The sequence below is a fragment of the Dasypus novemcinctus genome, chromosome 3, assembly GCF_030445035.2.
Source record: "Dasypus novemcinctus isolate mDasNov1 chromosome 3, mDasNov1.1.hap2, whole genome shotgun sequence".
NCBI classification, from domain to species: Eukaryota; Metazoa; Chordata; class Mammalia; order Cingulata; family Dasypodidae; genus Dasypus; species Dasypus novemcinctus.
This window is the reverse complement of record NC_080675.1, coordinates 172,375,531-172,402,537: the sequence shown is the minus strand read 5'-3', so window position 1 is coordinate 172,402,537 and position 27,007 is coordinate 172,375,531. Positions and strand designations below refer to the sequence as shown.

The following is a 27,007-nucleotide window of genomic DNA, read 5'->3' as shown; positions in this document are numbered from 1 at the left end:
TCATTTCTGGTTTTTGCTGTCACAGATATTTCTTCTATGAACATTTTTGTGTGACCCCTTGCATACATGTGCAGGCGTTTCTTCTCTGGGTGTGTGTATATATATATATATATATATATATATATATATATATATGGAACAATTTGAGCTATATCTGCTCCCTCAAGTCCTCTTTTTTCCTCAAGATTTATTTTATTTATTTCACACACACCTGTTTTGTGCTTTCTGTGTCTGCTCATCTTTTTTTTTTTAAGATTTATTTTCCCCCCTTCCGCTCCCCCTGCCCTGCTGTTTTTTTTTTTTTTTTTTGGTCTGTGCCCCTTTGCTGTGTGATCTTCTTTATCTATTTCTTTTTGTCTTCTCTTTTTCACTTTTTCTTCTCTAGGACTCACCAGGATTTGATCCTGGGGAACTCTGATGTGGAGAAAGTTTCCCTGTCAGCTGCGCCACTTTAGCGCCTGGTTTCTACTGCACTTCACCTTGACCCTCCCCTTCGTCTTTCTTTTGTTGTGTCATCATCTTGCTGCGTGACTCACTTGCACGGGCACTGGCTCACCACGTGGGTGCTCGGCTCACCACGCAGGTACTGGCTTGCTGCACAGCCACGCTTTCTCTTCTTTTTCACCAAGAGGCCCCAGGGATTGAGCCTGGGTCCTCCCATATAGAAGGCGGTAGCTCTATCATTTGAACCACATTCAATTCCCTCATCTTTTTTTTTTTAAGGAGGTACCTGGAACCAGACCCAGAACTTCCCGTGTGGTAGGCGGGTGCCCAGCTGCTTGAACCACATCTGCTCCCTCAAGGCCTCTTTTTAACATCTGACTCTCTATGAACTATTTCCAGATCTATCCCATCAAGCAGATGGGATCTCCATTGGCTGCCTATACCACTTTTTCTCTTCATCTTGTTTGACTTTTATTTCATCTTGTATTAGTCATTTGCGTACATGTCTGAAGGGTAGGGACTATGTTTAAATCAACTTTATGCCCTTGTTAGTTCCTAGGATAAGGTAAACATTTCTGAAGTCTTTGTTAAATCAAATCATGGGACGCAGTTGTGGCTCGACTGATAGAGCGTCCGCCTACCATATGGGAGGGTCCAGGGTTCAATATCCAGGGGATCCTGAACTGTGTGGTGAGCTGGCCCACGTGCAGAGCTGCCGCATGCAAGGAGTGCTGTGCCATGCTGCGGCACCCCTGCATGGGTGTGCCCCATGTGCAAGAAGTGTGCCCTGCAAGGAGAGCTGCCCCACGTGAAAAAAGCACAGCCCACCCAGGAGTGGCGCTGCACACACGGAGAGCTGATGCAGCAAGATAACACAACAAAAAAAGAGACGCAGTTTCCCAGTGCTGCTGAGGGTGCAAGCAGACACAGAACACACAGCAAATGGATACAGAGCAGACAATGGGGGTGAGGAAGGGGAGAGAAATAAATAAAATAAATCTTTAAAAAATAAAATCATACTCCTTCTCTGTTTATAAAATCTTAGTTCCTTGTTGTTTATAGAAGAGAGGTGAATCTCCTTTAATGCAGAATTTAAGACCCTTTCAAGGGTTCTGGAATTAACCTTTTTTTCCTGCTTCTTCACCTGGCGTGATCCTGACTTCTGTCCCAGATACGGAATTCTTCATCTGCAATGAGATCCCAGTTCTCAGATGCTTGGCTTCTCTTTTTGTAATCAGGATGGTAGGTCATTACCACCTGTTTTAGGTGCCGGTCAGATTCTTTATGAGACGATCTAGGGATCCTGAAACTTAATTTTTATTACTGAGCAAGGCTTTTGCTCTGAATCTGTCATTGGTGTACTCAGAGTGCATACATTTCTTTATCCAGGGGACTTGGAAGAAACCTGAATCTAGACAGACTCAGTGCAGCCTGTCCTACCTCTTCAGAGTCACAAAGAGAATATACAAATATATACTTAACCCACCTTATATTTCCCCAATTTATTCTATTTAACTCAATAATCACTGATTCCTCACCTATTACATCCTGACCCAGTGTACGTGCTGGTGATAAAAGTATAAATAACAATTCTCTTGAATGCGTAGAGTAGTTGGGGGAGACATAGAGACATGCAAAGCAGTATTGGGAGCCAGATGTGGCAGTCTGAAGCTTTTGCAGAACCCAGAAAATCCTGTTCTCAAAGCTAATCTATTCCTGTGTGTGTAAACCTATTGTAGGCAGGAACTTTTGATTAAATTACTTCAGTTGAGGGCCTTTGATTAGGTTGCTTGACCCGGGGTGGGTCTTAATCTTCTACCAGAGTCCTTTATAAATGGAGGAATAAAAAGCCACAGAGACAGAAAAAGCCACAGATACAGAGAGACCTCCAGAAGCTGAAATCAATGAACCTGGGAGAGAGAAAAGCTACAGAGAGAGCAGCCCAAAGCTGAAAGCAAGAGGCTTACAGAGAGGGGAGATGGGAACTGATGCTGCCATTGTGCCCTGCCATATGCCTGATCACCTGCAGCTGCAGCTCAAGGAGAAAGGATCTCTGATTCCTGATGATCCCTTGATTTGGACACTTTCATGGCCTCAGAACTGTAAGTTTTTTTTTTTTAAGATTTATTTTACTTATTTATTCCCCTCCCCCCTCCCCCCGACTACTTGTGCTCACTGTCTGTTCTCTGTGTCCCTTAGCTGTGTCTGCTTGTCTTCTCTTTAGGAGGCACTGGGAATTGAACCTGGGACCTCCCATTTGGGAGAGAGGCGCTCAATCACTTGAGCCACCTCTGCTCCTGCTTTGTTGTGTCTCTCATTGTGTTTCCTCTTTGTTTCTCCTCGTTGTATCATCTTGTTGCATCAACTCATTGCACCACTCCATCATGCCAGCTCTCTGTCTTGTTCATTTTCTCCAGGAAGCATCAGGAACTGAACCAGGGACCTCCCATATGGTAGGTGGTAGCTCAACTGCTTAAGCCACACCTGCTTCCCTGTAAGCTTGTATATATATATATATATACATATATTAGAGAGGTTGTGAACTTATAAAACAATCTTGCATGTGTGTGGAATTCCCAGGCAACACCCCTCCATCAACACACTACAGTATTGTGAAACATTTGTTACACATTATAAGATAATATCATCAGACTATTACCACTAACCATGATCTATAGTGTACATCTGGTATTTCCCCCCATATTTCCCCTGTTAACATCTTTGGTATTGATGCAAGAATATTACAGTATTGCTGTTATCTATAGTCCATAGATTTCATTAATTGTATTTTTCCCATGCTTCTCCACATTCAGAATTGTAAGCTTTCTTTTAAAAAGATTTATTTTTTATTCATTTCTCTCCCCCTGGCGGCCCCCCACCCGCCCCGTTGTCTGCTCTCTGTGTCCATTCACTACGTGTTCTTCTGTGTCCGCTTGTATTCTTGTCAGTGGCTCCAGGAATCTGTGTCTCTTTTTTGTTGTCATCTTACTGCATCAGCTCTCCATGTGTGTGGTGCCACTCCTGGGCAGGCTGCACTTTTTTCACATGGGGCTGATCTCCTTGAGGGGTGCATTGCGTGCACGTGGGGCTCCCCTACACGGGGGACACCCCTGGGTGGCACGGCACTCCTTGCACACATCAGCACTGCACGTGGCCCAGTTTACCACAAGGGTCAGGAGGCCTAGGGTTTGAACCTTGGACCTCCTATGTGGTAGGCAGATGCACTATCAGTTGAGCCAAATTCACTTCCTGGAACTGTAAGCTTTTGACCTAATAAACCCCCATTGTAAAGGCTGACCGATTTCTGGTATATTGCTCTCAGCAGCTTTTAACAAACTCAAAACCAGAGAAGGACTATCTTGTAGGTCAAGGAAAGATCTCTGGAAGAGGTGTCACTTAGACCTGTTGGTGTATAAATGAGTAGATGAATACAAAGCATGATCTTTTTTAAATTTTAATTTATTATTTATTTTAAATTTATTTCTCTCCCCTTCCTACCCTCCCCCAGTTGTCTGCTCTCTGTGTCTATTCACTGTGTGTTCTTCTGTGACCGCTTCTATCCTTATTAGTGGCACCGGGAATCTGTGTTTCTTTTTGTTGTGTCATCTTGTTGTGTCAGCTCTCTGTGTGTGCGGTGTCATTCTTGGGCAGGCTGCACTTTCTTTCGTGCTGGGTGGCTCTTCTTACAGGGCGCACTCCTTGTGCGTGGGGCTACCTTACGTGGGGACAACCCTGAGTGGCACGGCACTTTTTGCGTGCGTCAGCACTGCGCATGGGCCACCTGCACACAGGTCAAGGAGGCCCGGGGTTTGAACCGTGGACCTCCCATGTGGTAGGCGGACACCCTATCCATTGGGCCAAGTCCGCTTCCCTAAAGCATGATCTTGAAATAATGCTTTTTTGAAGCTTCACGTGTGAAACTTGCCACAGAAGACATAAAACACTCTGATACATGGGGATGTTGCTAATGAGTCCACTGATCTGAATAAAGTGATTGACCCTTATGGACCAGAGAGCCCATCACTGTTCTGGGAGGAGGCAGTTAGAGCCTGACCATTCTCTTCATAGACCGGGCACTGGCCAGTTAATTGACTGAAGCCTTGGGCAGGAACATTGCTACATGTGTCTGTGTCTCTTCCATTTTTTCTGTGTTACTGTTTACATAATTTAATTGGATTGAAGTCTCACAGTATTCTACATTGCTACCCCAGTTGATTTCTGGCCATACAAGTGGTAGTAGAAATGTCCCCAGTTTGCCTATAATCTCATGAGAGGCCCAGTAAGATTTTCTGCACTCCATTTTCAGAGATGCCCATTAAAAAAAAAGTGGCATTCAATAAAGGAAGTAAGTTTTCTGCCATACCAAATACCAGTCTAAAAGGAATGAGGAGTGAGAAAGGAAGAGGCAGTTATAACCCTCACACCAAAAGTCTATACCTCTCCCCCTACACACCTCCATCCTACTACAAACCGAGGTACCTAAGGAAAGAGGACATCATACTGTTGGCCAAGGGTGGAGCATCTTTCCAAAAAAGGTTCCACTTGGATCTTTTGAATCATCCTGTGGATCCTGCTCTTTGATAAGTCTGGAATGAGCTGTGCTAAGCAGGGCACATACACATGGGCACACACAAAACATATATATCCTCATAACTACCTAGCTTTGCTTATGCTGCTTTTCCAACTTGTGCTTTTTCTCACTTTTCCCTCTGGTCTTTTCTGAAAGCCTTGCCAATAACTCCTCTTCTAGAAAACTCCTATCATCTAGTCAAAATCAACTATTCCCTTATCAGTGCCCCCAGATTTCTGTCTTGATGTTTGAAAGCTCCTTGAGGGTTCTTTGGCATGTCTGGGTCCATCACATTATTTGCTGGCTGTGGCCAGATGAATCTTTCTACTTGGCTTCTTAGGCAGCCCCTGCTGTGTACTAGCGTTGGCACACAAGTGGAGAATAGTGTTCACATACCTGGGCTTTGTGGAAAGTGCGGTTTGAATCCTGGCTGTGCTGTGTAATCTTTGGAATTTTAGTTAACCTTTCTGAGTCTCAGCTTCTTTAATTCTTAAATGGGAGAATTCTAGCAATTCCTATGTCACAGGATTGTTGCGAAGGCCAAATGAAAGGATTTAGAAAGCACTTAGAAGGGGATGGGTGGGCACGCATTACAAGTAAACTATTGTAACTTGTAACCTCTTTGTCATCCCTAGAAGATGTTTAAGAGGCATGATGGGGAGGAATCCTGCCCGTGCAGGCTTGTCTCAGGATCTGGTCCTGTGAATGAGTCTGGAGTTCCTTATCCCACTGCAGCAGTTTGATATTATTTATGAATTCCAAAAAAGATATTATGTTTGTAAACTCATCTGTTCCTCTGGGCATGATAGCCTTTGATTGTATTAAATCCAAAGGTTTTATGTTTATTTGATTAAGTCAAGATTAGGGCTTCTGGCAATAGGATGGAGTTCACGCCCTCTTGGTGGGCTAATAGAAACAGACACTCAAGAAGACACACAGAAGATACGGAAGAGGAGAGAACTTGGTCATGTCGGTCCTCCCATGTGACAGAAAGGAGAAAGCTCAAACAGCTAAAGCCCTGGGAGAGAGATGAGCCCTATGCCAGCCTACAGCTGAGATGGGAAGAAGCTGGGTCCATGGAGAAGAAAGGAGAGACCAGGCAGATGTCTCCTGCCATCTTGCTTCAACACGTGGCAACAGAATTTGGTGAGGAAGCCTGGAAAGAAACAAACCCTATGCCAGCCTGTAGCTGAGAGAGAGGAAGGCTGAAACCCTTGCAGAGATTGGCAACCATCTTGCCTTAATACGTGGCAGTTAAATTTGGTGAGAAAGCAACCTTGAGTTGGACTCTTTAGGGCCTTGTAACTGTAAGCTTTTACCCCAAATAAATATCCTTCAGATTTCTGGTACTTTGCAACAGGACCTCTTTGGCTGACTAATACACCCATCTATCTCTCTTTTTCCCATTCTGTGGTCTTGCTACCCTCTGAGTTTATGGTTCCTAACCATGGCTCTGAAGGGCCTTAGATTTGTCCTTTGTCTTTAGTCTTGAGACTGCAGTAATGATCTGTGGTCTATTCTAACCACAACAATCCGGAAACCAATGCCCCATCTCCATTCTGAGCTGGCTTCTTAGCTTCCTCCCATGACTTCCGGGTCTCTGCTGTTGCAAGTTGTCCCAGACTAGGCCATGAGCATTCAAAAAATGTTTGTCAAAGGGTTTTCTGAGGCAAGTAGGCATGTGTGGGGAGTGAATGAACACCTTCTTATTGATATGCTGTCTTTAAACGGGGTAGCAATGTTACCTGGTGATTTCAGAATCAAAAAGACCTAGGCTTGATTCCTAGCTCCAAATCCTATGACTTTAAGAGAAATACTTAACTTCTCTGTGCCTCTTTCCTCATTTTAAAAACGGGGATAATTATACCTTCTCCATATGGTTATTGTAAGGATTAAATGAGACAATATATAAAAATCCCTTAGCACAGTCTGTAACATGGTAAGCAGTCAAAAAACGGCTGCAATTATAAACAGGTAGTTAAAAGCTTTTGCTCTTTTCTGAACAAACAAGCGGTTGAAGAACAGTCTAAAGTAGGAGTACCTGGCAGGAGCTGTGTTCAGACATAAAGTCCAGAATATATGAATGTCCGTAGTACAAAGCAAAATAGGTTTTCTTCAAATGAGGAAGAAAAGGAAAATTAAGCAGTGGATGGATAAAAATGTTTAATAAATTTGAAAACTGGTACTTAGAGACCCACTTGATAGTTTCTTTAATTTGCCAAATGTCATTCCTTCATTCTATCTCTAGCCTTAGTTTAACCAAGGTGTTCAGACTATAAGAAGGAAAAATATGAGGTCAGAGATTGCATAGTTTAAATGGAGTATCCAATTTATTATTGGCTACAACTGCTTAACAGGTTCATTGACTATTCACTCAGTCCTGTCAGAGGGGAGCAGGATGCCCAGCTAGCTCATAGGTTTGTTTGTTTTTTTAATACAAAATTACATTATCAGTACATTTGGGAACACTACTTGTGCACCACCCCTTCTCATATACCTGAATGTCTTTGGGTGTATTTATTAGTTTTCTATTGAAGTCTGGGCGGGCTTGACTGGAATCTTTGTTCAGGGTCTCACAAGGTCAAAATCAAAATGTCTGCTGAATTGGACTCTTATCTTGAGGCTCTGGGAAGAATCATTCAAGCTCATTCAAGTTGTTGGCAGAATTAAGTTCCTTGCAGTTGTTAAGTCTGAGGTTGCTGTTTCCTTGCTGGTTGTGAGCCAGGAGTCGTCCTTCGGTCCTTTTCACATGGCTCCTTCCATCTTCACAACCTATTGGCTCATCAAATCTTTCTCACAATTGGAATCTCTCTGACTTTCCCTTCTGCTACCAGCCAGAAAAAAAAACTATGCCTTTAAAGGGTTTACAAGGGAAACGGACTTTGGCCCAGTGGTTGGGGCGTCAGTCTACCACATGGGAGGTCCGCGGTTCAAGCCCCCGGCCTCCTTGACCCGTGTGGAGCTGGCCCATGCGCAGTGCTGATGCGTGCAAGGAGTGCCGTGCTACACAGGGGTGTCCCCCGCGTAGGGGAGCCCCACGCGCAAGGAGTGCACCCATAAGGAGAGCCGCCCAGCTCCAAGGAGGGAGCAGCCTGTCCAGGAATGGCGCCGCCCACACTTCCCTGTGCGGCTGATGACAACAGAAGCGGACAAAGAAACAAGACGCAGCAAATAGACACCAAGAACAGACAACCAGGGGAGGGGGGGAAATTAAATAAATAAATCTTTAAAAAAAAAAATCCTATATTTGTTAAATATCATGATGGATTTTTTTTAACCTAAATTTCTGTCGTTGAGGACTTAATGATCTGACTGGGAAGATGGACAGATAAATAACTAATTCAATGGGCCAAATGCTATAATAGAGTCATGTAAGATTCCACACTTGGATTTGAAGAGACTTCTTCAAATAAAAACAGCAAATAAAAACACCAGCAAACACCAGCAAATAAAAACAGCTTTTGGGACCATTAAGAAATATCCTAATATCCTACCAGATGTATATGTTTAAAAAAGCTTGATTGACAATAACATACATTTTCCCCTGGGATTTTTCACCAACCTCTTCTCTAAATTAAAGCTGGAACCAAGCTTTTGTGAAGAGTTCAACTCTATTGGACCTACTTAGTCATTCCTGAAGTGTGAATCTGCCGTCAATTCTAGCTCTGAAAGTTCTCTGAGCTTTTCTGGGAAATTAGTTGTCCATTCATGTGCAAACAATGACAATTATGTTCCAATCTACTTCTCTACCTGGCATCTGGCTAGTTTCTTTTAGTAAGACCTATCTTGATTTCAGAAGCATTAAAATGTGAAAAAAACTTGGGACTTACATCTGAAGACGTGATTTCTAAAGTGCTACTGGGAAACAAATGTGGAAATTATTAATTTTGTTTGAGGAAGGAAGTGACATTTAAGTTGTATCTGGGAACTTGAGTATGAGTTTCCCAGGAGATAAAAGGCTATAAGGTATTCCAGATAAAGGGAAATCTCTATTGTGCTTATCTCAAGTTATCCTGTTAATTGCTTTATTCCCACTAGCATTTAAGTTCCTTGAGGTCATTAATCAATTCCACTCAAAATGGCCTTTAGCTCATTATTTCACCACTTATTTATTCATTTCATATTAACTAACTTTATTCATATTTATATTTGCTGATAAAACAGTATTTCTAATAGCTTATTGTAGAAAACGTGGTAAACACAGAGAAGCAAACGAATGAACAAAAAACCCCACTGTAATTCTGCTACCTGGAGAAACCACTATTACCATTTTGGTGTATATGATTCAACCCTTTTAAAAATTCACATGCATCCCTCTCTCCCTATTTTTTTAAAGCAAAAATGCTGTATTATATATTTATTTGTTCATAATTTTTTCACTTAACCATCAATTAGAAATACTGATCATTTTTTTGCCTACCGACCCTCCCGCTGAGGTCAATAATGCCCAGCTCACAGCTTTTATTCCTTAATTGGCTCCTGACCACAGAGGAGTGAACTAAAAGATCAGCATCTGACCCAAGGACAGCCGACGAATGGGTGCTCAGAGACGTAGCCGTGGGGCAAAAAGATGAACGGGGCCAATCACAGGTCACTCTGTGGATTCCAGAATTGGGAAATGGAGACGATCGTCTGTGGAGCTGATGGTGTAAGGAGGCCACGGCCAGAGTTGGGGAGAAGTGGAAAAAACTAGAATGGAGAAGGCTGCTTGTCACATAAAGAAGGGCGAAGCAGACCTGCAGAGAGGCAGAGGGACGAAGTCATCTTTTCAAGCTCCCGGAGTTCTGATTTTTCAATTCCAGTCCATACATATCTTTATAATAAATGCCTCCCTCCCCCCTTCTTTTTCCTCTTGAAAAAAAGGTACAGGTGCAGAGGAGCTTGGCTTGGCAGGCAGGGAATGGGCGGTGGCCCGCGGTTTTGATTTCAAGCCGCCGACACTGGCGGCCGCTACGTCAGAGTTGTGGAAGGGGCGACACTGGCGAGCCTCCAGGAGCCGGGGTGCGCCTTCCCCGCCGAGAGGACCGGAGCCGAGCGGCGCGCAAACAGGGCACAGGTTCCCTCTCCTTCCTTCCGTCAGCCCCGGGAGGCGAGGGGCGGGGCCGGAACGAGGGGGCGGGGCCTGGCGGCGCGGGCCCCGCCTCTTTTCGCCGCTCCCGTCGGCGCGGCAGGGCGGGGCCGCCAGGGTGGGGCCCTCGGGGCGGGGCCTCGGGGACGGGACAGCCCGCGCACTCGGCAGGAGCCGCCGCCGCCGCCGCCCGCGCCTCCGAGGGCTCGCCGCTTCCTCAGCAGAGACTCTGCTCGGCCGCCATGTCCGCCGCGGACGAGGTCGACGGCCTGGGCGTGGCCCGGCCGCACTACGGCTGTGAGTGCGGGGCTCCGCGGCGCGGGGGCTTCGGGGCGCGGCTCGCTGCCCCCCGAGGCGCCGTCTTCTCGTGGGCTCGGCCGGGCGGGTGGGGCAGGGCGGCTGCGGGCCGCGCGGACCCGGAAGAGCCGCCGGGCGGGGCGGCGGGGGCGGCGGGCGGCGGGGGCCCCGGGCCGCGCCCTGCTGCGGCCCCGAGGCGGCGCGCGGGCCCTGCAGGCCCCCCCTCCCGGGCGCCCCACCCGGCGCCTCCGCCGCCGCTCGGCCGAGATTGGGGGAAGCGGCCCGGGCTGAGGTGGCAGAGGACGGTGCAGGGCGTGCCCCGGGACCCGAGACGCGGGCTCTGCGAGGGCTCGGTGGGGAGGCGCTTCCCTGCGGGGTGCGTTACGCCGGCGCAGCCCGGGCTAGACCCGGGCCCAGGCCTGCCTGGCCCCGCGCTGGCTGGGAGGTGCGGCCTTGGCGAGTCGCTTCAGCTTTCCAGGGCATATTTCCCTCGTTAGGATTTCAGAAGTAAAAAAAAAAAAGAAAAGAAAAAAGCAAACCTCTGACTTCCTCATTTTCGGAACCTCCTTTTCTGTGCTGGTCCCTGGGACAGTTACTGGACTGCAGGAGGGATAGTTACCACTGACTGGCCTGTCTCTTTTTATTTTATATTTGGGAATCTGCTTGTAGGATAATTTTGCAGTTATGTGTGGGGGATTATGCCACGTTTGGGAAATTGAATATGAGTAAGACCGGGCACTGCCTTCAAAGAACTTTTTGTTTTTTGATTCATTTTTTAAAATTTATTTTTCTCCCCTTCCCCCCCCCCTCAGTTTTCTGCTCTCTGTGTCCATTCGCTGTGTGTTCTTCTGTGTCCGCTTGCATTCTTGTCATGCAGCGCAGGGAATGTCTCTTTTTGTTGCGTCATCTTGCTGCGTCAGCTCTCTATGTGTGCGGTACCACTCCTGGGCAGGCTGCACTTTTTTCACGCAGGGCAGCTCTCTTTAGGGCGCATTCCTTGCGCATGGGGCTCCCCTACGCGGGGGACACCCCTGTGTGGCACGGCACTCCTTGCGCGCATCAGCACTGCACGTGGGCCAGCTCATCACACATGTCAGGAGCCCTGGGTTTGAATGTTGGACCTCCCATGTGGTAGGCGGATGCTCTAGCCATTGAGCCAAATCCGCTTCCCTAAAGAACTTTTTAAATCAGAATAACAGGAATAATGATAATAAGGTGTGATAAAGTTAAAGGACCTCTGATCTGACTACTCATAAACGGTAATGAAGGTGAGGAGGAGGGGATGGATTGGAGAAGGTACTGTGAACACAGATGGTCACATAGGAACAGAGCCTTGAAGGATGCTGTGTAGAGAAGTTTGACAGGTTAAGGTGGGGCAAGAGATAGGCCTTGAAGAGGGAAGGTGTTGGATAGTAGAAGAGTACTGCATGTTGGGGACAGTGGTGTGGAGTACACAGTGGTGGGAGGAAGGGCAGGGCGAGGGAGACGAGTTTCCAAAAGTCATAGAGAATAGATTGGGAAAGACCTTGAATGCCCTGCCAAGGAGTTAGGATGCCGTGGGTGCCCATGAAAGAGGCAGATTGCTTTCAGGTTAAGCCCACAGGCTTTGGAAGCAGAATGACTAGATTTGAATCCAGGCCCCACCACTTACTAGCCATAGGGCTGACCTCACCCAGCCTCTTTCCTCATATGTAAAATAGGAGTGATGATCAGGGGACTGTTGTGTGGATTTAATGAGAGAATGCTTGTAAAATGCATAGTACAGTTACTGCAACTTAGTTCTCAATAACCGCTGGCTTTGCTTGTTTGTAAAATAGGGGAACAACATGATCACATCTGTATTTAGAAAGTTCTGGCAGATAGACAAGGACAAATTTAAGCCAAAATCTCAAGAACTAGTATTTTTGAAGGTCACATTAAAATTTAGTGCATGCTCAAATTACTATACTTTATAAGAAAGTGTAAGATGAGTATAGTTGACACCCCAAAGTTCTTGTTTTAGGAAAGTCATTGTGGTACACCTGGCTACCTACACATCCTGTGGTTATCCTGACCCTCTGGGTGACTTGCAGGAATTTGATGCTCTGGCACTCTTTTATCACTCTGGAAGGTTACAGATCCTGTGCTTACATTCTTTTTTCATCTTTTAGCTGTCTTGGATAATGAGAGACTTACTGCAGAAGAGATGGATGAAAGGAGACGTCAGAATGTGGCTTATGAGTACCTTTGTCATTTGGAAGAAGCAAAGAGGTAAGGATTGGCTGGCTGGAGGGAAGGTTGTAAGAAGGAAGCTGATATGATATGAACTAGATAAAGATCTCTTTGAGTGTGTTGTAGGTGTGACTGAGGGAGGATGATCATTGAGAGATAAATATAGGAAGGATATTTATTCATGGGAGCAAGTGGCCTTGATGTCAACTTATGAAACCCTGTGATGGACATTTATGTGTACTGAAGAATTTCTGGATTTTTGCTGGTCAGTTTAATGTTTATGGTGTATGCGGCCACTATCAGCTGTGGGAAAGAAATAGCATTTTTAGGATTTAAAGTTCTTGGCCTTAACGTTTCACTAAATTTTCACTGTTTTGATTTATATATGAATTGGTTACTCCTTCCCAATGACTTGTGGATAAGGTTTGTGGTTTGGGAGGCTTAGAAGTATAGAGCTATGCATATAGGTCCATCCATTTGGCATTATTCAAGACTTAACTAAAGGCAGCATCCTCTGCATTCTTTATGAAATGAACATACAGCTGCTGTTTACCTTTTTCACATACTCCAAGATCTTGTGATGATCTTATTCTTAGAATGTGGATTTGCTTCACTATCAGAGGTCCATTGCTTTTGTTCTGGTTGTGTTCCTTTGCAAAGTTCTAGGGTAGATAGATGTATTTACAGATCATATATTCTGTAAGTCAGAGCTGTGGTGGAAAAGACAAGAAAGGAATTAAGAAAGATATTTGCAATAAAAATTTAATGAAAATCAAGGGTGCTTCAAATGGTGCTAGTAAACAAGAGTTTCTTTTCTTTTCAATTCTGAGAACTTTTAAGACTACAGGAAAGTCCAGGGAACAATAGAACAATCATCCATGTATCCACTGCCCAAAACTAACAAATGTTAACCCTTCAAATCATTCCCTCCTAAAAAGAAATAAACATAGACAGCAGCAGTCCCATTTGTACCCCTCCCTGGTCCCATTTTCCTTCTTTCCTCCCCTGAGGCAACCAGCAACATGCAATTGGTCTGCCTTCTTGAACCCGGGCTTCATTTCTGAGTTTAAAGCCCTTCCAGGAGACTGGGCATGGGAAGGGCAGATTAGTGATGATTTAGATGGAGAGGAGGGTAACACTTCACTTTCTAAACGGAAGGTCAGGCAGCAGGAGGTGAGTATGTCACTAGAAAAGGATGTTTTCTCTTACAGAGTTGTAAGGGCCTCTGCTGCTTAACTGGTGGCTGTCTAATTTTGGAAGGTCAAAGAATTTAAAGCTGCAGTTGGCCTGAGGGATCCTCTTCGGCTCTGTGGAGCCTTGGCAGCTCTATGGAGGCAACCTAGAAATGAGGAGGAAGAACTCCAACACACTTTCCTTCTCTCCACCTAAAGCAGGCCTGCCTTTGCTCTAATATTTGGCTTCCACTGTAAAATTCCCTTTTTATAGACAGTGTCTTGGTTAATACGTCCCTTTTCACAATGCCACCAGTAATCTAGTTAATCATCTCATTTCAGTGAGGAAACTCAGGTTTTCTTGTCTACTTGTAGTTTTCTTGGTTAAAGAATAGTTTCCATTATTTTATACAGTATCTTTCTTTCTCTCTTGCACTCTCTCTATACCTCCCTTCCTTTTTCTTCTTTTCTAATAAATTTTATTTCAAAATTTACAAATACTCTGTACCTTCCAAGCAACAACTCCCTCTTCCCCCCTCCTCTCCTGGTAACCTTTAATCTACTTTCTTTTTTGTGAACTTATACAATGTTCTTAAGCAGTTTGCATTAGAATTACCTGGGGTGCTTCAAAAGAAAAATATTGCTATGTGGGCTTTGTCACAGAGTTTCTGATTCAGTAGGTTTGGGCTGGTGAGTGAGGCTGGGCACTTATATTTTTTAAATGCCTATGGTGGTTCTTATAGTCTTCTGGTTGAAAAATAGGATTTAAAATATTCACTTACCTTAAATCCTGATTAGAATTCTGCCTTGTGCTGGGATATGATAGCCTGAGTAGTGCGATGTTCCTTATCACATTTCCTTCCTCAAGTGCTGTACTAGCAAGGCATTTAATTTGTGTCTACCCTGGAGCATGTTTGTCAGATTTTTTTTTTTTTCCCAGGAAAGAAGAGTAGCACATAGCCTTTAAAACCCATTGAGGGGATTATGATCCCTTGGGGTATATTTTAATGGAGTGCTTTTGCATACTTAGGAAGTGAATAAGACCATGAGATGCATGATAATCTTTATTTTTCATGCTTTGGGTTCTAAGGGAGAGCATAATTACGGCATATTACCCTGGCATACACTGCCCATTGGCCTGGCATGATGGACATGTGCCCAGTTTATTTTATGGAGGTAATTATACAAAATCTGGATATCATGATGTTTAAAACTTTGATTAGAAAAATCAACTTTGGAAGGACCTATTTAAATTTCACAACTGAGAGGACTAGGAAAAGAAGCCTAGGAAATCATGCCACAGAGAGAAGGCTGTGATCCCTAACAGCCCCCTAAAGGGCTGCTGCCGTCCCCAAAAACTATGTAGGGTGCACCACAGACAATCACATGCTCTTCATTACCAACTTGGGCTTCAGCTCCCAGTTTTATCTCTTACCCTGGTAAGCTTGCATGCTTCTAGGGCTCCTCTTTCCCCTTTAGCACAAGATCTAAATTGCCTTTTTGGGTCGGCTTAGGCCTGTTTCCTTCCTAACCCTAGTCCCTCCCAAGTTGGAGAAGCCCCAAGGTCCAGAATATACGCCAGCTTCAAGGCCAGGAAGAGAGATCAGAAAGTTCCAAGGGAAAAAAGGTCCCCCTGTCCAGTTCTATTTATAATACCTCTACTCCTTCCACTAAAAGCTCCACCTTATGGTACAGTGGCCCTATTGTGTATCCTGGGTACTCCAACCTCTCCTGTACCTGTAACAGAGCTCTTTCTTGGGAAAAGAGAAGAGTGTGGAGAGGGAGGAGAGAGATGGCTGTGAGTGTAAAGAGAGTGAATGTGGATGTGTGGAGACAGTGAGTTTAAGGAGGAGAGAGTGTGTGGGAGTGTGGAAAGAGATAAGAGTGTGGGTTGGTGCTTGTTTAGAAGGCTAAGTGGGAAAATTTAAGGGTGATTGTGTAAAAGCATATTCTAGGAGTTGTTGGGAAATAGAAAATAAAGAGATTCTCCTTTTCTTGTTTGGAGAATAGTTTCAATCTGGAATTTAAATTATTGTTTAAATGAAATATCTAAGGGTTTTTGCTGAGAATTGGGCAGTAGATCAGGGACTTTATAAAGGGAGGACATTTTCACCCTAAATTAGGTTTTAATGTTCAAATGTGGATTTGTTTTTATCCTTTTGCCTGTTCTGATTGAGCCTTACATGTGTATTGGCTAAGGAGTAGTTGTATACTAGGAATGAATACCATTTCACCAGAGGAAGTGAGATTTAAATATGGGAGGTATGGTAGATGCTCAGGTCTTGGACAGAAGGAAGCAGTAGAGAGAAAGCTCAGAAGAAAGTTCAGGTGAATAGGACTTAGGCATGGCCGAACAGGGGAGTCTGAAAGTGAAGAGAGTTTATGAGTCTTACTAGAGGTGGAAGAAAAATCAGTTAGGTTAAAGGTCACAGGAAGAAGGTTAATTCCAGCAAACTCTGGGTTTGGTGAATTAGGATTCCTTTTTTCAGAGGCTTCGGTATACCCTTTCAAGTCTGTGGTGGGCTCTCTTCTTCCTGCTTAGTTCCCATAATCCAGCTCAGGGGGCAGGGTATGCTTGTTGAAGGGAAATTAAGAGTTGTGGCTGGTTGGAGACTGTCAGAAACTATATGGTGTTAACAAGAGTTTAGCACTGAAGAGAAGTACTTTACCTTCTGTAATTTACATGAATTAAAAAAGTATCTTGGAAAGAAATCAGTTCTCTAGAACAATATCTCTTTTGTGCACGTGTTTATTGTTGGCATACAATATATTCTGTGGTGGCCTCTTCAGATCTCCTCTCTCCTAGGTGGAATGGGAATTCCAGTAACCTCTGGATATATCCAGCTTAGCACACTGTGATGAGGACACATGCAAACAAAAGTTAAGATGTTTAAGAGGCAAGGAAGTAAAATGGAAAGGAGAATTAAATGAGTGTACATTTGTACAGGGGTCCAGGAAGAACAGTTTGCTTATAAGCTTCTAGAATTTTCAAACTGAGGAACATCACTTAAAGATTGAGAGGGATCGATTTTAGGAGTTTGTGTCAAGTTTTCCTTTTACACATGAGAAAGCTAATTTAACTACCTCATGAGAGCCAATGTGATTAAGGGCCCACAGGATGTAGCTACTTAATGGCACATTGGGACTAGGAGCTGGGTGAATTCATAATTATCAAGCAGGGGAGTAGGGGTGGGATTTATTCTTAACCTCTTAAAATTGTGAGATAGGCAGAAGCTTCCATTCCCTTTTCTAAAACTTAGTGCAAGATAGTTCAGGGTAAACTCCATAGAAAGTGGGCTGCACTTCAAAGTGTATTTGTTAAAGTGGTTGAAACTAAGTGCTTTTTCATATAATAACAATGTTACAAATGGGAATATTAGGTTCCAAATGTGGTTACCAAAATTTTTTTACACTACAATGTAGCAGAATTTGCAGTTAAGTAAGAAATGTGGAGAGTAGTCAGACTTATGAGGCAGTCAATAACTAGTAGCTTTTGTTATTACTAAGAAAAGTCATTATGACTCAGTATTCTCAGAATACTTTAGTAAAACAAATTCAAAGATTCTGATTAAAACATCTTTAAAAATCTTGACTGTTAGCAGAGTGAAAAGAATGAAGACTTCCAGTTCTGGCAGGTGTGAGTTCTGATTCTGACTTTGCCAGGTGCTTAACCACAGGGCGTAAGCCTAAATTTGCACTTTGCAGAACGGGAATACTATGTGTCTTAAACATTTTTTTAGAATTATTTTTGTTTATTACCTTGCAATCACTCTATGCTTTCCCTGCTGTGTACATAGCTGCTATTTCTGGCTATTGCATATTTATTTATTTTAAAGCAATTTTATTGAGATATATATTTATATACCATATAATCTATCCAAAGTGTATAATCAGTGGTTCTTAGTAGAGGATACTTTGTATCTTGCAGAGTTGCTATGAGGGTTAAGTGCCTGGCACAGTGTCTGGAACATAGTAGGCACTCAATAAACGGGTCCTTGCCCTAGGCCTTTGGCAAAAGAAAATTTAGAAAGGTGATAATGAGACAATAAGAGAGAAACTTATATTTGTCTGGGTACTTTCAAGGTCCTAAAGATTAATAGTCCTGATTTTTTCACTTAAGACTTAAGCTTTTGTGTGAAAGGAAATCCAGAAACAAGATACCACTAAGGAGTGGGATGGGGGTGGAGGTGTGAGAAGACAGACTTTTTTTTCCTTTTTGTTTAATGCCATTCTGTATATTCAAGTTTATTCATATATGCATAAAAGCACAGATATTTATAATTTTAAAAAATTGTATTTCTCTTCCTTTCCCCCCAGTTGTCTGCTCTCTGTATCCATTCGCTGTGTGTTCTTCTGTGTTCACTTGCATTCTTGTCATGCTGCACTGGGAAACTGTGTTGCTTTTTTTGTTGCATCATCTTGCTGTGCCAGCTCTCCACGTGTGTGGCTACACTCCTGGGCAGGCTACACTTTTTTTGCGTGGGGTGGCTCCTTTCATGGCACACTCCTTGCACGTGGGGCTCCCCTATGCCGTGGACACCCCTGTGTGGAATGGCACAACTTGCACATGGCAGCACTGCACGCAGGCCAGCTCACCACATGGGTCAGGAGGCCCTGGGTACCGAACCCTGGACCTCTAAATGGTACGCAGACTCTCTATCAGTTGAGCCACAAGTGCTTCCCTGAATTTTATAATACAAGGAAAAGAAGGGATAAAAAAGGAAATACTATACGTGTATATAACTTTAAAAAAAAAAATAGATTATTTATTTATTTATTTCTCCCCCCTCCCTCCATTGTCTGCTCTCTGTGTCCATTTGCTGTGTCTGGCTGTTCTCATTAGGTGGCTCTGGGAACGGATCATGGAACCTTCCAGAGTGGTAAAGAGGCGATCATTCTCTTGTGCCACCTCAGCTCCCTGGTCTGCTTCGTCTTTTATTCTCGCTCCTCTGTGTCTCTTTTTGTTGCATCATTTTGCTGCACCGGCACTCCTGCACAGGGTAGCACTCCGGCATGGGCTAGCACTCTGCTTGGGGCAGCTCACTACATGGGCCAGCTTGCCTTCACCATGAGCCTTGGGTATCGAACCCTAGACCTCCTGTATGGGAGACGGGAGCCCAGGTGCTTGAGCCACATCTGCTTCCTATGTATACATATTTTTAATAGTTATGATCACAAATTCAGAGTTTTAAATTGTTACATTGTCTTTTTTGATATGTTGGGTTTATTTTCATAACTGTTCAAAGAGTACATGTGCATGAGTTAAAAACACAAAGGAAATGTATGATATTAAAAAAGAAGTATAAAATCCTGAGACATGAAACCAAGAAATTCCATTTTATGAATCAAAATAAAAAGGTACTTCACTTACTAAAAAAGTATTATTTCAATGTATATATTGTCTTCTTAATTACCATTTTCAATGGCTATATAATGTCCATAATTTGTTTAGCTTATTCCAGTTTAAACTTTTATTACTTCGGTTGCTAGAGAGGTTAAACTCATTTTCCATATATTTGTTTACCAATTTTATTTTCTTATGCAAATTATCTTTTTTTCCTATCAACTACTGTGGCATCTATTATTTGTCAAGAAGCTTCACAATCACTTTCATGATCAGAAAATACTGAAACAATATTTCAGTATTGTTTTCTTCATAAACTTATTGAATTTCTGAAAATATAAAGGATTTTCTTACTAAAAAGGTCATGCTTACCACATGGTGTTCCAGAGACTGACCCCAAAAGCTTCTCAAGCCTTACCATCCATGGTGTCTTTTTTAAATAACTGAGACCCACGTCATGTTTTCCAACTAAAGTTGGAAAGTTAGGACAATTAGTTTCTGTTGTACTCTTCAGTAGTTTATAGCAGAGTGAGTGAAGCAGGACCAAGATAGCCATCATGGATCTTGTCTTTGCAATGCACTTGCCAACCTTTAGAAACACTTTATTCTGCAAGGTATCTTAGTTATTGTGTGGAGCTAGTGGCACAGAGGATTTAGCCTGTTCACTTCCAGGAGAAGCATAAGCTTGTCATCTTTCAGCTGTTTTGAAAATATTGTATACTTGAAGCAAACTTTAAACCCTCTGTGGCAAAAACTTCTAGTTGATTAACTAAATCCTGGGAAGTTTTCAATTGCCCCTCTTCTCTGGTAAATAAATATAGAGAATAGGCTGTACCAGACATGTTCCGTCCATGTTGGACAATCTCATTCTCCTGATCCTCCCATTTTTCAGTTTTGCAGTGTGTGTCAGAGGTGAGCACACTCAGCTTAAGTGCCAGCTTGGCTGTCTTGGCTCGCTTCTCAGAGTTGGGCTTGTCTGGCTTCAGTGTTTTCACGTTTGCATTATTCTTCACAGTCTTTGGAAGTGAAAGGTAGCCATACTTATCTCTTCATCTTCCTTCAAACACATCACGGATTTCTTTTAGCAGTGTTGACATGCCACTAATTCAAGGTTTCCAAGCTTCACAAAATACATCTAGATGGGTACAATGTCAGTGTTTTGGCAGCAGAAATTACCTGTTGACCACTCACCCGAAATGTCTCCTTTGCATGGACACAGGTTATTTCAAGAGATTCTGTCCCAGATATATGTCTCAACAATTGACAGGTCTCGACAAGCTGCTCTTTCTGTTCAGAGAATTTACAGGCATATTCGGTGGAAGCGTCTAAATTTCTTTTAAAGCCATGTGATCAGCATGGTATTTTAATAGACCTGCTGCCTGCTGTGTTGCAGTACTGTGAAGTTCTTTTCTTTCTTAAGTTCATGGAGGCTCTGACTGATTTTCAATATAATGAGTTCCAGTTCTTCAGCAGTGCTTTTTGTTTTCTTGCTTTGAGCTTGAATCCACACAGGAATTAACTGCTGCGGTTCCATTCTTGCCTGCGTTGACAGTGCCAGGATGCATTCCCTGTGCTCGTGGCTGCTGTAGGCAGAATCGGTAAAGTTTTCCGTATGTTCCAGGATGACTTCCAACGTCGTAGAAAGATTCTCCTGGGACTGAAAATAAAGATTCTCCTGAAGGGAAGTGGGTTTGGCCCAATGGATAGGGCGTCCGCCTACCATACGGGAGGTCCGCGGTTCAAACCCTGGGCCTCCTTGACCCGTGTGGAGCTGGCCCATGCGCAGTGCTGATGCGTGCAAGGAGTGCCCTGCCACGCAGGGGTGTCCCCCCGCATAGGGGAGCCCCATGCGCAAGGAGTGCACCCCGTAAGGAGAGCCGCCCAGCGCAAAAGAAAGTGCAGCCTGCCCAAGAATGGCGCAGCACAAACGGAGAGCTGACACAACAAAAAGAAACACAGATTCCTGGTGCCGCTGATAAGGATAGAAGCGGTCACAGAAGAACACAACAGCGAATGGACACAGAGCAGACAACTGAGGGGAGAGGAAGGGGAGAGAAATAAAAAAAATAAAATCTTAAAAAAAAAAATTCTCCTGGAGAGCTTTAATATTCATCTTGAATTATTTAATTCCAGTAAAAACACCAGTGGATGAAATGTCAGTGACTCAATTTGGTTTACAGTCAGTCACAAGTGTTTTTTTAAGGTACCAGGGACCAGGGATTGAACCCAGGACCTTAGATGTGGGAAGCCAGCACTAAACCACTGAGACACATCAGCTTACCTGAGTTGGGTTTTTCGTTTATTTTGTTTGTTGTTTGTTTGTTTTGTTTTGTTTTGTTTTTTCAGGAGGCACTGGGAACTGAACCTGGGACCTCTCATGTGGGAGGCAGGCACTCAACTGCTTGAGCCACATCTGTTGCTAGTCACGATTTCAATTACCTTATCCAATGCCACTTTCATTTGGTCAAATACTCATTTGTTTTTATGGGCCAAGTCACAGTTGGGATGCTTAAGACAGGTCTTTGAAGCTGTGAGAAGCATCATGGTTTGCTTTTTGAGAACTGCCCTAGCTCCTACCATTTTTTGCCTTTTTCTTTTCATCATTCACATCATTTTGTCTGTCTCCAGTTAGGTGTGCAAACTGCATTTCATTTCCAAAATGACTGAATATTTGGACAGACTCTTGAAAGCTATTCATTTTCTCTAGTTTTTCCATAGTTGCAAGAACCTTATTTCTTGAAGTTATTATCTGCTTAATGACCACTTGGTCTGCCAGCAAGAGCACCTTCACCTGAGAAAGAAGGAACCTTGCAGCCTTTATAACTCCTGGTTTGTCTGTAAAAATAGTGATCCAGACATCAGATTCTGGATGATTCAAGTTGGTTACATCTGTAAGTGCTGCAGTTGTCTTTTCTGCTTCCTTTGCTTCAATGCTGGCAATATTTATTTCTTCTTTCAAATCCCAGTTTTCATTGGCTATAGCTTCCCCTATGTTAACAAATCTTCCAGCTGCCAAGTTGACAGCTTGGCCTGCACGATGAATTGCTTGCAGAGTTTTATCAGACTTTTTGGTATTATCTTTATGATTAAAAAGTGTGGTGATCTGAGAAACCAGTGGGAGCAGTGTTTGCTCCTCTGAGTTTTGTTCTTGTTCTCCCAAGAGAGGTTGAAGCCGGAGGGGCTGAAAGTGTGGAATGCACCAACTCGGCTCGGCACCAACTCTGCTCGGCAAGTTGTGCCGCCTGAACTGTGCTCCACTGTGGCCCCCCAAGGCCCTGCCCCTGGCCAGATGGCTTCTTGATGCCTTTTGTCTGTCTCAGATTAGTGAGGTTAACTTTCATCAGCTCTCTTACAGGATGAATGTTGACCTTCTGTCATATTTGCTACAAAAAAACTTTATTTTCCATTTTGTTTTTTTACTGTACAGAAGTTTTGGGTTTTATTGATTTAAATGTTAATCTTTCTGTTTGTGGTGCCTTCTATCAGTTCAAAGTATAGATAATTTTAGTTTCTCTGAAACTTTGCTAAAATATGCCCTTTTATATTTGGTTAAGTTTTCTATGATTTAATTTTTTTAAGAATCCTTAATTGTAATGGTATTTCTAAATAATTTTATTTTTTATCTCCCCTCTTCCCCAGATGCTTCTTTCATCTGTCAGCTCATTGTGTGCTCACCTTCTCCAGGAGGCACCGGGAACTGAACCCCGGGACCTCCCAAATGGGAGGCGAGTGCCAACAGCCTGAGCCACATCCTCTCCCTGCAGGCTGCAGTGCCTGCTGGCTTGTGTAATCTGCTTGTTTAGGTGGCTGGCCCATTGCGGCAGGTGCAACATTTGCTCATCTTCTTTAGGAGGCACTGGGACCTGAACCCAGGACCTCTGATGTGGTAGGCAGGCACCCAGCTGGTTGAGCCACATCTGCTTCCCTTAAATTATTTTGATATCATTTAAAACAATCCTTTTGTCAGCAAATGCTGTCTACTTTGTCAAGCATTAAATTATATACAGTTCTATTTCTGGACTTTTTATTCTGTTATGGTGAACTATATTTCATTTTTCCTGAAAATCATATATCATTTCAATTTCTTATACTTACTATTACTAGGAACAAGATCTGAAGCTAGCCTGATTTTAGCTTCATGACAAGTAAATTGATATTTTAAATGCACAACTCTTTTTCATAATTTGAAACTTGTAGAAATTTCAGCAATTTCTCAGCTTACATTTTAGGGTTGATAATGACTTTCTATTTTGCCTGTAAAGTGGAGATTCTTGAGTTATAATATCTTTTTTGCTTATTTATTTTGGTGCAAAGAAATTCTCCATTATACCTTGAATAATTGGCTCTGATTAGTTAGTTCTGTCTTTGGGAATGCCTATTGGTGTGTTAGATCTGCAGTATGTTTTTATGGCAGTTCTTCATTTTTTGTGTGTGATTATGCTGAATCAGCATTCTATATATGCATCTCATATATATTCTGTTTCACTGACTTGATTTTCTGTGGTCTTTATTATTTTTTTCCCTCCCCTGGGCTTCTATTAATTGTAGTTACTTTGTTCTGTTGCAGTTTTCATTTTGGAGTCTTAACACCTTTTCCCTTTTTGCTCTTATTCATAGATGATATGATCTCTGTTTAATTCATGAATAGTGTGGCACCCAGGATCCTTTTTTGGGTGCTTGTGTGGTACATTTGTTATTAAGTGATGAACCAATATTATTATATTATTAACCAAAGCCTATAGCTTACATTAGGGTTTATTCTTTGTATTGTACAGTTCTGTGGGTTTTAAAAAATTTTTATTGTGGCAAAATATATACAACATTGAATTTCCTGTATTAACCACTTTCAAGTATACAAGTCAGTGGTGTTAATAACATTCACAGTGTTGTGCTACTGTCACCACCATCCATTACCAAAACTTCATCACCCCAAACAGAAACTCTGTATTAAGTAATCATTAACTCCCCATTCCCTGTCCCCAGCCTAGCTCCTGGTAACCTTTATTCTAATTTCTGATCCTTAATTTGCATACTCCATTTCTTTCATATATGTGAGATTATACGATATTTGAGCATTTGTGTCTGGCTTTTTGCACTTGACAGGATCTCTTCGGGGTTCATTCATGTTGTAGCATGTATCAGAACTTCATATTTATGACAAAATAATATTCCATTGTATGTGTGTGTGTGTATACACACCACATTTTGTTTATCCATTCTAACGTTGATGGACCCTTGGGTTGTTCCACCTTTTTAAAAAATTCTTTTTTTTTTTAAGATACATAGATCACACAAGAATTGTTCCACCTTTTGATTACTGTGAATATAGGATCCTTTTGAGGTGGAAAAAGCTGCTGGTAGCAGGAGAGTTGGGTTAAATACTTTACCAAAACAGCTATTCCTTTTACAGTGAGTGGGTCTTAGAGTGAATGTGACCATGGGAAACTAGTGTTAACCGACCAGCTGAGTGTACTGATTGCCCCTCAGTCAAGGTTGGGAAAGTCTGCTTGGGCTAAGTGGACCATTAGTTTGTCCTAATTTGGCATGTATTTCTTATTGTCTCAGAGGTCAGAGCAATAATTTTCATTTATATATTTTAATGCATGCCCTACTGAGAAAACAGTAGAAATATATTTGAGGGCTCATATTGGTGTGTTCTAGAAATTTCATTTTCTGGTTTTCCATGTTGATCTGTCTCTGCTTCATAGTGTAGCAATTTGGGGCTATCTGTTGGTAGAAGGACCTGTTTTAAACATTTTTAAGCCATGTGGTATTTGATGGACAAGTCTTGGTTGTGTAAGAGTCTTGGTTGTTTCCAGTTGGGACTGCTAAATAAATCTCTTGACAAGGAAGCATTTGTGTGAGAAAGTGCTGGTAGGCAAAGTGAGACCATCCGGAAGTGATTCATATGACTGTGGCTGTTTGTTTAATACAGGACTTGGTTGCCTAGAGACCATATCTTTGAGCAAGCCGAGAGTGAAGTGCCAGATGAATGTAGAGGGCTGCACCACCTACCTGACCAAATCTGAACTCTGCTGCTTGATTTTCTTCTGGAAAATCTGATTGGTCCTTGTAATTTTAAAGTGTATGAATCAGAACATTTTAAACATTTAAGTGAAGAATTTGGTTAATGGTTTATTTTGAAGAGAAAGAGTTTATTTGCTAAAGTTCAATTAAACAAATTTTGTTGTAACTCTATATTGGGAATCGTTAATGTTATATTTCAGTGAGATATTTTATTATGGAAACATTAAAACTTCAGATAATCTTTGATGGTTAAAAGGAACCAAAAGCAAAAAAAGAACAAAACCACCTTTGCAATTTGTGTTGCCCTTGCCATTATGATCTAAAATGTTTACTGTCTGCCCCCAAGGTCTTTGTCCTCGGGCTTCTTCCCCGGCCCCATTGCCACCCTCAGGGTCACTTATTGAGCACTTACTGTGTGTTAATAACGGTGCTAAGCACCCTGTACTCATTATCTAATTAGCTAGCTTTTTCCAAAGTCTCATGAGGTGCATATTCTTAATTTACTTTTAACAGATAAATAAGCAAAGCTCTTGAAAGTTAACTGCCCATCTGGAAAGTGGTAGACCTGGATTTCTAGATTGGCAGTGACTCCAAAGCCCTTACTTTAAACGTCATTGCAGTCTGCCACTGCACTACTACTTCTAAAAATGATAACAATAATAGCTACCATTAGTTGAGCATAATGATAATGTACGTCACAGTGTTTCTGTGCGATAGGTATTATAATCTTTATTTTAAAGAGGGAAAATGACTTCCTCCCATTTGCCCCAGGTCGTATAACTATGGAATTCAAGCTGAGGTCTCCGTGACGTCGATGCTCGTTGTGCTCTTAACCTCTGCAGGCACTAAGGTGTGACATTTAAGTCCAATATTAAGTCAGCTGATGCCCAGAAACATTAAGCAATTTGCCCAGCTGTTAGATGGCAGAGGTAATTAAAACTGTTTCCTGCCTCTTACTGCAGTTTCTTCCACCTACCATTATGACTGTATGAGGGCATTTCTCCGATTTATGTATGTTTTGTATAAGATTGTTGAACTTGGTCTTAATACTTTTTATTCCCTGTGGTGCTAAAGACAGTTACAGATACACAGTAAGTAAGTGTTACATGTTTGTTCACTGGTGAAAGACTCATCTGTACATCATTATAGGAAATGCACTAAACAAAATATAAGTTGATTGTCATTAAGTGTTTAGGAACATGATTTTTTTCCCCTTAAACTTTTATTTTGAAATAACTTCAAACTTACAGGACAGTTGCAAAAATAATATAATATCCATACAAAGAAATCCAACATCGACTTCCTCTCCCCATATATCCAGATCTGAACTTCTTTTCTGACTTAACTCTTGCTCACTAAGATGAACTCCCTGAAAGTGGGTGCAGTAGAGGTTATATCCAGTGCCTCTCAGGAGGCTATAAAGGCTGCAATTGCTTTCCTTCTTCATAACCTCTGTCTGCTTTGGATTCAGCTTAGAAAAGCATTCCTTCTTTCCGATTTCTTGTTTGTTAATTAGTGACCTCATACAGTCAGACAGGAGTGGTAAATTGGATTGGAAATTGCCCTAGATCATTTGGCAAGAACTGTATTTTTTTGGGTTGTAGGCAGAGGAAAGGCCTCTATTTTTTCTTTACTCAGAATATCTTCCTGTTGACTCACTGGAATCGTAACGAAAAGCAGAAGCAGTGGAGAGGCAGCTGCCAGCCCAGGGCTTGGCTTCTGTTGGTGCAGAACTTTGGGGACTGAGGGAACACTGTATCTAGGAAGAGTTGTGAGACTTTTGTGGTGGAGGGATATTGTGCTAGTGTTTATCCATAGGTAAAATGTACCAGCCTGTTGCTTGGATCACTAAATCAGCAGCATAAGAAACTGAA

General features: G+C 42.6%; 1 protein-coding gene and 2 pseudogenes across 2 annotated transcripts in view; 1 reads left to right on the top strand and 2 right to left on the bottom strand.

The window, feature by feature from the left end:
- The first annotated feature begins 10,187 nt into the window (after nucleotides 1–10,187).
- The window catches only part of IQGAP1 (IQ motif containing GTPase activating protein 1), a 118,348-nt gene continuing 101,528 nt past the window's right edge, over nucleotides 10,188–27,007 (top strand). Inside the window, exons 1-2 of one of the 2 annotated variants that reach the window (XM_058294721.2) lie at nucleotides 10,188–10,379; nucleotides 12,530–12,629. In XM_058294721.2, coding sequence (XP_058150704.1) covers nucleotides 10,325–10,379; nucleotides 12,530–12,629 — 155 coding nt within the window. In that variant the 5' untranslated portion in view covers nucleotides 10,188–10,324. Of the gene's footprint in view, nucleotides 10,380–10,643; nucleotides 10,756–12,529; nucleotides 12,630–27,007 lie in introns of those variants that run through there. The other variant, XM_058294722.2, reaches the window with a different exon arrangement.
- LOC139438231 (alpha-catulin pseudogene) lies at nucleotides 12,822–20,829 on the bottom strand (annotated as a pseudogene).
- On the bottom strand, nucleotides 21,501–22,922 carry LOC139438227 (alpha-catulin pseudogene; annotated as a pseudogene).